Source organism: Pristiophorus japonicus, chromosome 10 (assembly GCF_044704955.1).
Source record: "Pristiophorus japonicus isolate sPriJap1 chromosome 10, sPriJap1.hap1, whole genome shotgun sequence".
NCBI lineage: Eukaryota > Metazoa > Chordata > Chondrichthyes > Pristiophoridae > Pristiophorus > Pristiophorus japonicus.
In genome coordinates, this window is record NC_091986.1 from 54,137,244 (window position 1) to 54,149,697 (window position 12,454).

General features: G+C 45.7%; 1 protein-coding gene across 1 annotated transcript in view; it reads left to right on the forward strand.

Moving 5' to 3' along the window:
- myo16 (myosin XVI) overlaps positions 1-12,454 on the forward strand; it is a 1,091,439-nt gene that overhangs the window by 479,660 nt on the left and 599,325 nt on the right. Inside the window, exons 15-16 of the mRNA XM_070891428.1 lie at positions 6,433-6,580; positions 8,656-8,767. Coding sequence (XP_070747529.1) covers positions 6,433-6,580; positions 8,656-8,767 — 260 coding nt within the window. The remainder of the gene's footprint in view (positions 1-6,432; positions 6,581-8,655; positions 8,768-12,454) is intronic.

Here is a 12,454-nt window from a genome sequence, read left to right on the forward strand (position 1 = left end):
ATATGGCTGCCACATGCTAGGCCAGGTTGACACTACTCCACACCATAAAGGATTCCTACAACAACCAAGCCATTACTTTCAAACTGAACATCATTGCTGGAGGGACCGTTATGTCTCATCATTCACTACAGCTCATTAAGCCACTTCCAAACCTGCACACAAATTTGTCCAAGAGTGGTGAAAATAAAGGTTTTTATGATGGAAATCACATTATGTGGTTCAGTGTCAAATTTTTATCTCATAATACTCCTGTGAAGCGCCTTGGGATGTTTCACTACATTAAAGGCGCTATATAAATACAAGTTGTTGTTGTTGCTGTTATTTCAGCAGAGGTGGAGGCAGCCTGCTCAGTTCGCTGCTGACTGCTCAGACACTCTTGGTTGTCATCCTCTGGGTTTTGGAGCCTGTGATGGGCCCACCAAAGACTGTTCCTCCTGTGACTGTGCAGGGGCAGACTCGGCTATCGCTGTCTGTGGAGGCATCTGGGACTCTGACTGAGGGGGTGGCAACAGGGGAGAAGTGTAAGCACTTTGAGAGGAGCCCACACTTCCATGTCCCCTCTCACCATCATCTCTCTCATGGGCAACCCGCACGTCCCTGCTAGCAAGGAGCTGGAGAACATCTTGCTGCACATCAGTGAGGCCATGAAAACCCACATCTATGCTGTTATCTTTTTTCCATAGATAGCATGTGCATAAGCTGTTCCATGCAGGTGACCATCCCCCATGGAACAGCCGACAGTCGCCATTGCCTGCAAAGCGGTGGTGCTCATGTTGGAGATGGCCTCCTCCATTCTCTGAACATTTGCTGACATCGCGGTCACAAAACCTGTCAGAGCCCCTTGCACTTCTTCCTGTACCTCCAGGATCACCCTCTTTCTGGAAGGCTGCCGAGGCTCAGCGTCTACAGGCCGCTGAGCAGAGCTGGGAGTGTCTTGTGCCTTTGACAAGGAGCCTCCACTACTGTCCCTGTCGCCAACATTTGCTCTTGCGCACTTGTAAGATGTGACATACTGGGTGACAACACAACAATATCTTCCGTGGGACCCACTGAGGTGTGCGTCTCTGTCTTGGTTGTGGGTGCGCTCATGTCTGGTGATGTGGCACCCTCAGAGGATGGAGGCTTCTCTGAGAAGTTGTCTTCCTCTTCCTCCTGAACAGTGGGGAGGGGGTGGGAAGGGAGGCTCTTGATGGATCTGTGGGAGAGTAAAGTGATGAGTTAGAAATGTCATATGAAGAATGGATACAGATACCATTATGGACATGGTGACTATTCAGTGGTTGATGACATCGGTCCCCATATGAGTGACTGATGTATGCCATATAGCTGTATGATTTTTAATTCTGTCACCTGCTCTCCTCTCTCCATCTCCCACCTCCAGCTGCTTGGCAACTCCCAATACTTCTAATGCAGCCTCCTCTGCTGTTGTGAGAGAAGCAAATGATGGCGGGCCACCGCCAGTTCTCTCCCTCTCCCTCTTATTGTGGGCTCCCTTTCCTGCAAAGAGCGAAAGAAGAGAAGGTTTAGTGAGAGTGATGGAATGATTTTAAGAAATGGATGGGTTATATCTTTAGAGGGGACTATGATGGAGTTGGGCGGCACAGCCATGTGGCCTCCTTATGTGTTGTTAGTTAGTATGATTACATTAGAATAAGGATGAGTGTGAGGGGTGGCTAGTAAAATGGGGATCTGACAATGTAGATAGAGAGAGGGGGATGGGTGGTTGTGCAAGGTATGTTGGTGTGAGTGAGGATGTACAGGAGTAGGGTTGGGAAGGCAGAGTTATAGGGATGTGATGAGAGGCATAGCAGCATGAAGTTGAGTGTGGCTTTCTACCATTCCTGATCTAATGAGATCATTGAACTGTTTCCGGTACTATACCTAGGTCTTCCTGACCACATCCATACTGTTCACTTCCTCTACAATTTGGAGCCTGGCTCTTTTTGTCTCTTCTGCTTATTCACAAGAACACAAGAAATAGGAGCAGGAGTCGGCCATTTGACATCTCGAGCCTGCTCCACCATTTAATAAGATAATGGCTAATCTGATCATGGACTCAGTTCCACTTCCCTGCCTACTCTCCATAACCGTTTATTCCCTTATCACTCAAAAATCTGTCTATCTCCACCTTAAATATATTCAATGACCCAGCCTCCACAGCTCTCTGGGGCAGAGAATTCCACAGATTTACAACCCTCTGAGAGAAGAAATTTCTCCTCACCAGTTTTAAATGGGCGGCCTCTTATTCTGAGACTATGCCCCCTAGTTTTAGTTTCCCCTATGAGTGGAAACATCCTCTCTGCATCCAACTTGTCAAGCCCTCTCATTATCTTGTTTGTTTCGATAAGATCACCTCTCATTCTTCTCAACTCTAATGAGCATAGTTCCAACCTACTCAACCTATCTTCATAAGTCAGCCCCCTCATCTCTGGAATCAACCTAGTGAACCTTCTCTGAATAGCCTCCAATGCAAGTATATCCTTCCTTAAATACGGAGACCAAAACTGTACGCAGTACTCCAGGTGTGGCCTCACCAATACCCTGTACAGTTGTAGCAGGACTTCTCTGCTTTTATACTCTATCCCCCTTGCAATAAAGGCCAACGTTCCATTTGCCTTCCTGATTACTTGCTGTACCTGCATGCTAACTTTTTGTGTTTCATGCACAAGGACCCCCAGATCCCTCTGTACTGCAGTACTTTGCAATTTTTCTCCATTGAAATATAATTTGCTTTTCTATCGTTTCTGCCAAAGTGGATAACCACATATTTTCCTACATCATACTCCATCTGCCAAATTTTTGTCCATTCACTTAGCCTGTCTATATCCCTTTGCAGATTTTTTGTGCCCTCCTCACAATTTGCTTTCCCACCCATCTTTGTATCATCAGCTACATTACACTCAGCCCCTTCGTCCAAGTCATTAATATAGATTATAAATAGTTGAGGCCCCAGCACCGATCCCTGTGGCGCCCCACTAGTTACTGTTTGCCAACTGGAAAATTACCCGTTTAGCCCGACTCTCTGTTTTCTGTTAGTTAGCCAATCCTCAATCCATGCTAATATATTACCTCCAACCCCGTAAACTTTTATCTTGTGCAGTAACCAATTACATGGCACCTTATCGAATGCCTTCCAGGAATCCAAATACACCACATTCACTGGTTCTCCCTTATCCACCCTACTTGTTACATCCTCAAAGAACTCCAGCAAATTTTGTCAAACATGATTTCCTTTTCATAAAACCATGCTGACTCTGCTTGATTGAATCATGCTTTTCCAAATGTTTTGCTACTGCTTCCTTAATAATGGACTCCAGCATTTTCCCAAGGACAGATGTTAGGCTAACTGGTTTATAGTTTTCTGCTTTCTGTCTCTCTCCTTTTTTAAATAGGGGCGTTACATTTGCGGTTTTCCAATCTGCTGGGACCTCCCCAGAATCCAGGGAATTTTGGTAGATTACAACCAATGCATCCACTATAACTGCAGCTACTTCTTTTAGGATCCTAGGATGCAAGCCGTCTGGTCCAGGGGACTTGTCCGCCTTTAGTCTTATTATTTTACTGAGTACTACTTCTTTCGTGATAGTGATTGTACTAAGTTCCTCCCTCCCTCAAATGGAATGAGATCTCCCTGTGTGCTCTGACTCCCTCCACAGACATATAAAAGGAATCATCGGAGAACTTGGGTGCAACCCTCTGCCTCTGTGCAGTCTTTTCTCCAAGTGTTTGTAGCAATCAAAACCTCATGTGCAGTGACTGCATACTCCTAGATAAACCTTCAAATGCAATGTGGCCATGGCTCCTTTAAATATCCCGGCTGACTTCATCAGACTCGCACCATTTAATAGGGATGGGTAATATGCAGGGAGGGTTTAATAGGCCCCATTAGCGCAAAGTTGATTTCTGCAGTGGGATGGGAGCAAGAACGGGGTCACGACCTGCCACGACAACTGCCCGCACTGGACCCGCCCAGGCAAAGAAAATTCGAGCCAATATGTGGTTTACACTTGAAGTTCCTGTCGACCAACTATCGAAAAGTGCAGCACCCTCTACAGATCATCTGGTATCTATTTGAACAGGGATTGAAACTGTCTATCTTCTTAACCTATCAAATTGAAGAATCATTAATGAATAGCACTGATCCTTACCACCATCTACAACGCATAAGTCAGGAATGTTCATACTATTCTCCACTTGCCTGGATTAGTTCAGCTCTAACAACACTCAAGAAGCTCAATACTATCCAGACCGAAGCAGCCTACTTGATTGGCACCTCATCCACCACCTTAAACATTCACCCCCTCCACCATTGGTGCACCTTGGCTGCAGTGTGTACCATTGAAAAGATGCACTGCAGCGACGGGCCAAGGCTTTTTCAACAGCACCACCCAAACCCACAACCTCTACCACCTAGAAGGACAAGGTCAGCAGGCGCATGGGAACACCATCACCTCCTCGTTCCCCTCCAAGTCACACACCATCCTGACTTGGAAATATATCGCTGTTCCTTCATTGTTGCTGGGCCAAAATCCTGGAACTACCTCCCTAACAGCACTATGGAAGCACTTTCACCACACGAACTGCAGCAGTTCAAGAAGGCAGCTCATCACCACTACCTCAGCTCATCTGCTGCTGTTACCCTCAGCCATGCCTTTGTTACCTCTAGACTTGACTGGCCTCACACGTTCTACCCTCCGTAAACTTGAGGTCATCCAGAATTCTGTTTCCCATGTCCTAAATGGAACAAATTCCCCTTCATTCATCACACCTGTGCTCGTTGGCCTACATGACTCCCAGTTAAGCAACACCTCAATTTTAAAATTCTCATCCTTGTTTTAAAATCCCACCATGGCCTCGCCCTCCCTATCTCTGTAATCTCCTTCAGCCCCACAACCCTCAGAGATATCTGCGCTCCTCTAATTCTGACCTCTTGGCCCTAAGCCCTAGAGTTCCCTCCCAAAACCTCTGCTTCTCTATCTCTCTTTCTTCCTTTAACTACAACAACATGTATTTATATTGCTCCTTTAATGTAGTAAAACGTCCCAAGGTGCTTAGTGTTATAACACAAAAATTTGAAGATGCTCCTTAAAACCTACCTCTTTGACCAAGTTTTTGGTCATCTGCCCTAATATCTCCTTATGTGGCTTGGTGTCAAATTTTGTTTTATAATGCTCCTGTGAAGCATCTTGGAACGTTTTGCTTCGTTAAAGGCGCTATATAAATACAAGTTGTTGTTATGGAGTCATCAGGGAAGTTTATTTTTTAGTAATAAGAGCACACATCTCTCCATTTGCAAACAGAAACTGCTCATTCAGTCCCTGAATGGCCTTGGAGGAATGCGTAGTGGAAGAGCTCACTAATTGTGTCAGTTTCTATAATGCTATATCTGCTTCGATTGTACCGCAGGGAATTCAGCCCACCTGTGGCAGACCAAGAAATGTTAGACCCCACCCACGTGCTGCCAGCAGGCTCTAGTTAGCTTTGCATTGGCTGCTTTTTGTTTCAGAATAAATGAGTGAAAACAGCATTCCGGCTTTTGGCAACAAGCCTGTAGAATAAAGAATGCTGAGAAATAGATGATAATGCACCATAATCTTGAGATAAAAGACAATGGAAAATATACTAAATGTAACAGCCAAGTAAAAGCATGATGACATTCAAAGCAGCACTGTGCAAAAGTGTGTTGTATTGAAGGCCAGTTTTCTGCATTTTACATACAGAATATTAGAAAATAGCTTGGATTTCTGCAGCACCTCTTGTGTTTTCAGGATGTCCCAAAGCAATTCACATCCAATTAATCTTTTTCTGTAGTATTGTCATTGTGTAATGTAGGGAAGCCCATCAACCAGTGTGCATCCCACAAGCTTCCATAAACAGTAATGAGATAAATGGCCAGAAAATCTGATTTTGATGGCATTGGTTGGGGGATAAATGTTGGTCAGGACAGCAGGAGAGCTCCCCTGCTATTCCTCAAATCATGTTATGGGCTTCACTTTAATGTCTCGTCCAAAAGGCAGTACCTCTTGACAGTGCAGCACGCCCACCAAAATATCAGCTTATATTATATGCTCAAGTGCTGAAGTTGCATTTGAATTCTTGACTTTCAGCTTCAGAGACAAGAGTGCTATCAACTTAGCCAAGGCGGTATTTGAGTTGAACACTATGAATTGCTATTCAAAGTGTTCTGTTTGGTGAATATTGTGAGGGAGACTAAACTATTTCACTTTATATGTTTTATAGTGGATAATTTTGTATAAAATGCATTAAAACAAGAAAAAATCATGTAAGTTAAAGAAGAAATACATAGTTATAGCTTAAAAAGCTTGTATACTTTGCAAGCTTCCACCAATGATATGAATAAATAGTTAATAAAACCATGTTGAAAGATGTGACACGGGGTGCAGATAAATTAATGAATGATTCTTCTTCCAGCCAGAGTTTATACCTACTGTTTAGAGAAGTCTCGTCTTGTCTCTCGACCACCTAACCAGTGCAATTTTAATATTTTCTACCTGATGATTGATGGCCTGTCAACTGAGGAGAAGTGTGCTTTGTACTTCAGCAATCTTTCTGCACACAGGTATGTGCTGTAGTATATTCTCTTTGAATGAATGTGTGTGTGTATATCATATATACTAGCAGACCTCCCATAGTGTTGCTCATGGTGAGCCAGAGGACGCACCGTTTATTGTAATAACGGTGTTATCTGATGGTGGAAAGTATGACGGGAATAACGGAATTGTATATATACTTGAAAAGGCAGGACTATAGGCATAGGGCAGGTAAATTAGGCAAGGGGTGGGTTCCAAGCCTCTTGCCACTGTTTGCGTTCACAATGTTCGCTGGGCACCCTGAGTGTGGGGACAGTGGTCTGCCCCAAGCCCCAGTGATTGGATGATCCTCAGGGGTTCCATCAGCAGGATGAAGATATAGAGGGAAGCCTCACTTCCGATTCACCCCACTCCAGAAGTTTGCACTTCAATCGTGAGCTCTGGCTGCTGATTCCCCAGACCAGAGATTCAGATTAAACTTGAAGCAGCAGAGCTTTTGTATAATAAATTAATTGCACTGTTGATGTGCACAGTGTACCTGTCTGTGCTACATCCCTCGCTGAGACTGGGATCAGTTCTACAGACTTGACAATTTCAATTCAGCTTAGAAGTGTAAGGGGTTTTCGCAGGGTTGTTGTGCCTTGGGTGTCTCTCTCTGGGCTTCTGCCCTCACAGCTTATGCCTGGCCTGTGAGGTACCCTGAGTGCTGCAAGAGCACCCCTGGAGAGACTGTGTCCACAGCTTATGAAGGGGGTTTTGAGACTCATGCGTCCCCACAGCTTATGCCTAGCCTGTGAGGCACCTGAGAGTGTCAAACACTCCTAACCCCTTCTTCCCTAGCCTGTGACACACAGTTGAGCGTTTTCGAGGCGCTCCTAGCTTCCCTTACACGGTTCTGACATAAGAATCACAATAGAACTGAGACAAGGTGATTCCAAGAGGAACTTTAGGCTTCCAATTTATTTGACAAGGTGTAACTCAACAAACAGCAATACACCAACAAAACAATCCCCCTAAATTCCACTAAAACGGACCCAACGAAAATCTTTACACCAGTTTAGCAGTACAATGCCTAACCTCCCACCTTTCCTGACCTAACTGAGTTGGGAGTTCTGGGGACCAGAGGTTATACTCACTACTGTGCCTTCCGCAGTCTGGTGGTTTGTTTCTTCTATCTTCGGTGTCTTCGGACACTGGTTTTCCTTCAGTGTCGAGAGGCTTGTGGTTGTGGTTGTTGGATGACGAGGGCAGGGAAAATCATCACTTCTTTTTCACTATGTCAGAAACCCCTTTTTTATAGCCAGATTATCCAGTCCGCCTCTCCTGCTGAAGTCAATTGGGGGACTTTTTGATTTTGAAAAATGCAGCAGTTTTAGATTGTTTTTTTTTTTCCCACTGATCTTAACCTACTCAAGGTTTAAGTGGGTGTTGATTGCATTGGCCTCCTGTAGCCATTGTGCTAGTCTGGCCTGAGCCAGATATTTCTATGCCTGATGAAAAAGGTGTTGGAATATGTATGTGGCATTGTTTAAATGCTAATGTTTTCAAGGGACGAGTTTCGAGGGTATACAGTTCCCAGACAATTTGATTAGTTCCAATGTCCAAACTGGCCCTTTTGATACTGACCCCACCCCTTTTCTTGTAGACCCAACATACACCTTTTAAAAATCCCAAATTCGATTAAAGTTCGTAGTTTCTTCCATGTGCACTTTAGGATTTCAAACTTTCTGGTAGATAGTTCCAAATTAAATTCCCTTTCCTATGAGTCCAAACACTGGTGGGGGGGTCTCCATTTGTGTCCCAAAGTTTTCCTTCCATCGGTTTCAATTCACAGCACAGACTGATCCCACAGCCCTTTGCCTTCTGGGTAAAATGAGGGGGTTTTCGTCCTCCCCTACAGAAGCTTGGAACCCAGTAAATGAATCAAATGTAGGGCAGAAGAGTCCTTTCTGATGTTTCTGCTTTTGAAATTAATTTGAACTGACCACTTGGGGGAGTAGTTCCCCATCAAGAATATTAGTGAGCACAAGACAGTCAGCAGCAGCAATGTATCACTTGTTGGTGTGTATGTAAGCGATGTGGTCTACTTTCCTATTCGGCACAGATATATGAACCAGAATGCACAGGAGGAGGTGACAGCAGCCGAGGCAACTCGAAACAGAGACAAGTTTCTTGCTCTAAAGCAAGCCTTAAGAACCCTGGGTTTCAACAGTCTGGTAAGATGTATCATCAAGTTGTATTGTTAAGGTGAAAACACCTTCCAGTGTTTTGAAAACACAATTTAATCTATAATTTCAGGGTGATTTTGCATTAATTCAGGAGATTTGAAAATCATTTTCCTGATTTCAATCCAACTGCCTTCCTTTGTCAACTCAAAGGAATGAAGTGCAGCTGACAGATTGAGTCACCAGTGATGCTACTTTTGTAGTCTTACCATTTTTGATTGTAATTCAAGCTAATTATTACCTTACTTTTCTGCTTGTTATAAAGTACGGGTATGATTTTCTGCAGCTCATGGGACCATAATTGGAGCAGAATCTGGGCAACAGGAGCCGCAATTTACCTTTTTGAACCTCTTCTGCTTCGGCTTCTCCTGTAAAGCCATAACCATAACTGCGTCTGCCTCTTTCTCCATTTTGTTGGCCTCGAAGTACTGGTTCAAGCGGGCTACAAAGTCTGCCCAATCTTCTCCCTCCACGAATCGCTCCAGAATTCAATAGTACTCATTTTTGCATGCGAAGGTTCTTGTTACCTCGTCGCCAAATGTTGTGTATGCAATAACTCAATACATGAATACTGTAAACTCCGAACAGGTACAAACCTGGCTCTACTTTATTAGGGCCCAAAGTGATTATGTTACAAGATGGCTGGCCTTTTATACCTGGGCCACACACACGTGCGCACAGCCCAATGACCTCCGTCAGTGGCGCCACCTGGTGGCTAGTAAACCCTAGCATACACACATGACACTCCACACCTCTCAGTATCCTCCCATTTATTGTATACTCCCTTGCCTTGTTGCAATTCCCAAATGCATTACCTCACACTTCTCTGGATTGAAATCCATTTTCCACTTGTCTGCCCAACACGGTACGATATTGCTTCAGCATGAAGATTTCAGATTTATAAGCCAGATATTGTTATTGATCTATTAATGCCCATGTTTCTTTGGGCCTGAACTTGGTGGCCTTACCGCCTACTACCGCTGGCTGTCGGCGAGTTTTTTGGGTGGTCTCCCCTCGGTGACAGTTTCCTCTGGGCCTCCCGCTGGCGGGAGGGGAGGACAGCTAGGAACCGCCCGCTGATGGCCGCTAGCATGCAAGGCACGTTAGTGACCTCCTGCCTGGCGAGCTGCCATTTTGATGCGGACAGGAGTCGGCGGCAGCAGCGGGAAGTACTGCTGCGTGAAGGCAGGTCTAACCCCAACAGTAAGTAAGAAGACCTGCAAAAAAAGGTTAATGAACTTCTTTAATTAATTTTTTTCCCAGTGATTTATGTGGACGGCGTTCCCTGAATTTCCTTTGGGGGAAAATTTTTATTTTTCGCTGTTCTACCCTCCCTGGGCTCGACTCAATCCTCGGCGGCACTTTAGCGAGGATCGCATTTGCCACCAAGATTGGGAGCTCCCGCCCGCTGCCACTCAGATTCATGGCGTAAGTCGGCTTTTGGCCGTTGGGCGGTACTAGCATATCTTTTCGAGGAATCTTCCTGGCAAAGTACCGCCCGGTCTCTCGGCAGTCCTTTGGGCAGCACTTGGGCGGGCCTTAGCTTTCACCCTAATTAGTGTCAGTTTCAATTCATGCATTGCATTCTTGCCTCTGAATCAGCAGTTGTGAGTTTAGTCCCCAATCCATAATGAGCATATAATCTTCACTGACACATCATTGTTGGAGGTGCTATCTAATGGCTGAGACATAGCTGATCCCATGGAGCTATTCAAAAAAGGGCAAGAAGTTTTCTTTGTGTCTTGGCCTGCATTCCTCCCTCAACCAACACCACCAAAAGCAGATTAACGGATATTCATCTTTTTTACTGTGTGTGGAACCTTGCTGTGTGTACGTTGGCCATTACGTTTGCCTGCACAACAGCAGGTAGTTGGATGTGAAGTGTTTTGGAATGTCCTCAAGATATAATAAGGCTTGGTATAACGCAGGTTTTTTCAGTTTAGTTCATGGTGGGTATTTATTCTGTATGTTCAGCTTGTTCAGAGGAACCTGTACGCGAATGACAGAAAGTTAACATGCAGGTAAAGCAAGCATTTAGGAAAGCAAATGGTACGTTGGCCTTTATTACAAAGGGATTGGTGTATAAAAGTAAAGGGACAAGAAGTTGTGTAGCGCCCTGTTTGGGGCGATAACTTTTGTGGTAGTATAAGAGTATCGCCCAGTCGCTATGCAAATGAAGCAGATGCGAACTTCCAGTTTAGCACTCGAGGAAGAAAGTGGAGCACTAAATCAAGCGCTACCACTTCCCTTGGAGCGCTAAAGCCGGTACAAGGGGCAGTAGCGATGCAGCACTGCACAATGTCAAGTGCAGTGCTGCCGGCTCATTCCCCCTTAAAGGGAAGGGCCATTGGTGCAGGCTCTGGAATACAACAGTGTCCCTCATCGCTGGCGGCAGCTGCAATCCGCGAGGATCAGCCCCAAACACTCTTAACAGAGTGCAGGGTTGATCAATTGCGGCAGACCAAAATGGGAAAAAAATCACCTAAAGGCTGCAAACAAATTTTAAAGTTACCCAAGCGGCATTACCTTTAAGTACTGCTCCCCAAGCGGCTGGCCTCCCTTCCAACATCCCGTGCCGCTGTCTGGCAATGCTGCAGGGGACGGAACAGAAGTTAGTATCTTGGGCGCTACCGTGATACTGCGCAGCCGGATAACATCACAATTTCCAGGGTGCAGGAGATCGTGGAGCTAGTGGTTACCACTGATGCAAACCTTCACAGCAATTTCTCAGGCATTGATACTCTTGCGGTGCCCGGTCGCAGAGCAATTATCGCCCTCAATAGGAGCTAACGGGAGGCACAAAGAAGGCCAATTTCTCCCCCAAGAAGTTTTACCACAATTATACAAGGCCTTGGTGAGACCACACCTGAAGTACTGTGTATAATTTTGGTGGGGATAAATTCGCATCGTTTGTGCCTCCTGTTAGCGACCCGTCATCGCCATGCGCAGCGACTCGGTTTCGCCCTGGAGCGGAAATTGGGTAGCGCCCCGTGAGGCCGCCGCCAGCAGGTGATGTTCGTGCCAGCCTCGCAGGTGCAAATCGGGCCGCACTCTGCTCAAGGGGTGAAAATTAAAGGGGAGGTGCATGCCACCATTTCTTTTTAATTGTCGACTTACCAGTTCGGCCTTTCATTGAAGATTTTGTGGGGTCCATGCCGCGATGGTGCAGCTCGGCATTCAACTTCTGTGCTGGGCTGTGGCCACAAGACCCCACTCTCTGGTGGTGTAGTTGTGGCCCCTTGCCCCACTGCAGAGCTCGCAATGTGCCCTCCCCTTTAACGGGAAAATTTGCACATTTACCACCCCAGTCCTGCCCCCGAGAGGAAGTGGAGCACCCAAAATTGTGCTCCACATCCTCTCCGGGGCGGTAACTCCAATTTTGCGGCCGGGGCGGGACATCCGCGCTGGGCGCAGGATGTTCCGCCTCGCCTCAGTTACCGTCCTCAAACGGGATGTTACCAAATTTCGGCTCCTTGGTCTCCTTAGCTAAGGAAGGATATACTTGCATGAGAGAGAGTGCAATGAAGGCTCGCTCGAATGATTCCTAGGGCGTTGTCCTATGAAGAGAGATTGATTACACTATGCCTGTATTCTCTTGAGTTTAGAAGAATGAGAGGTGATCGTATTGAAATATATAAAAGGTGCTTGATTGGGTAGCTGATGGGAGGATGTTACGCC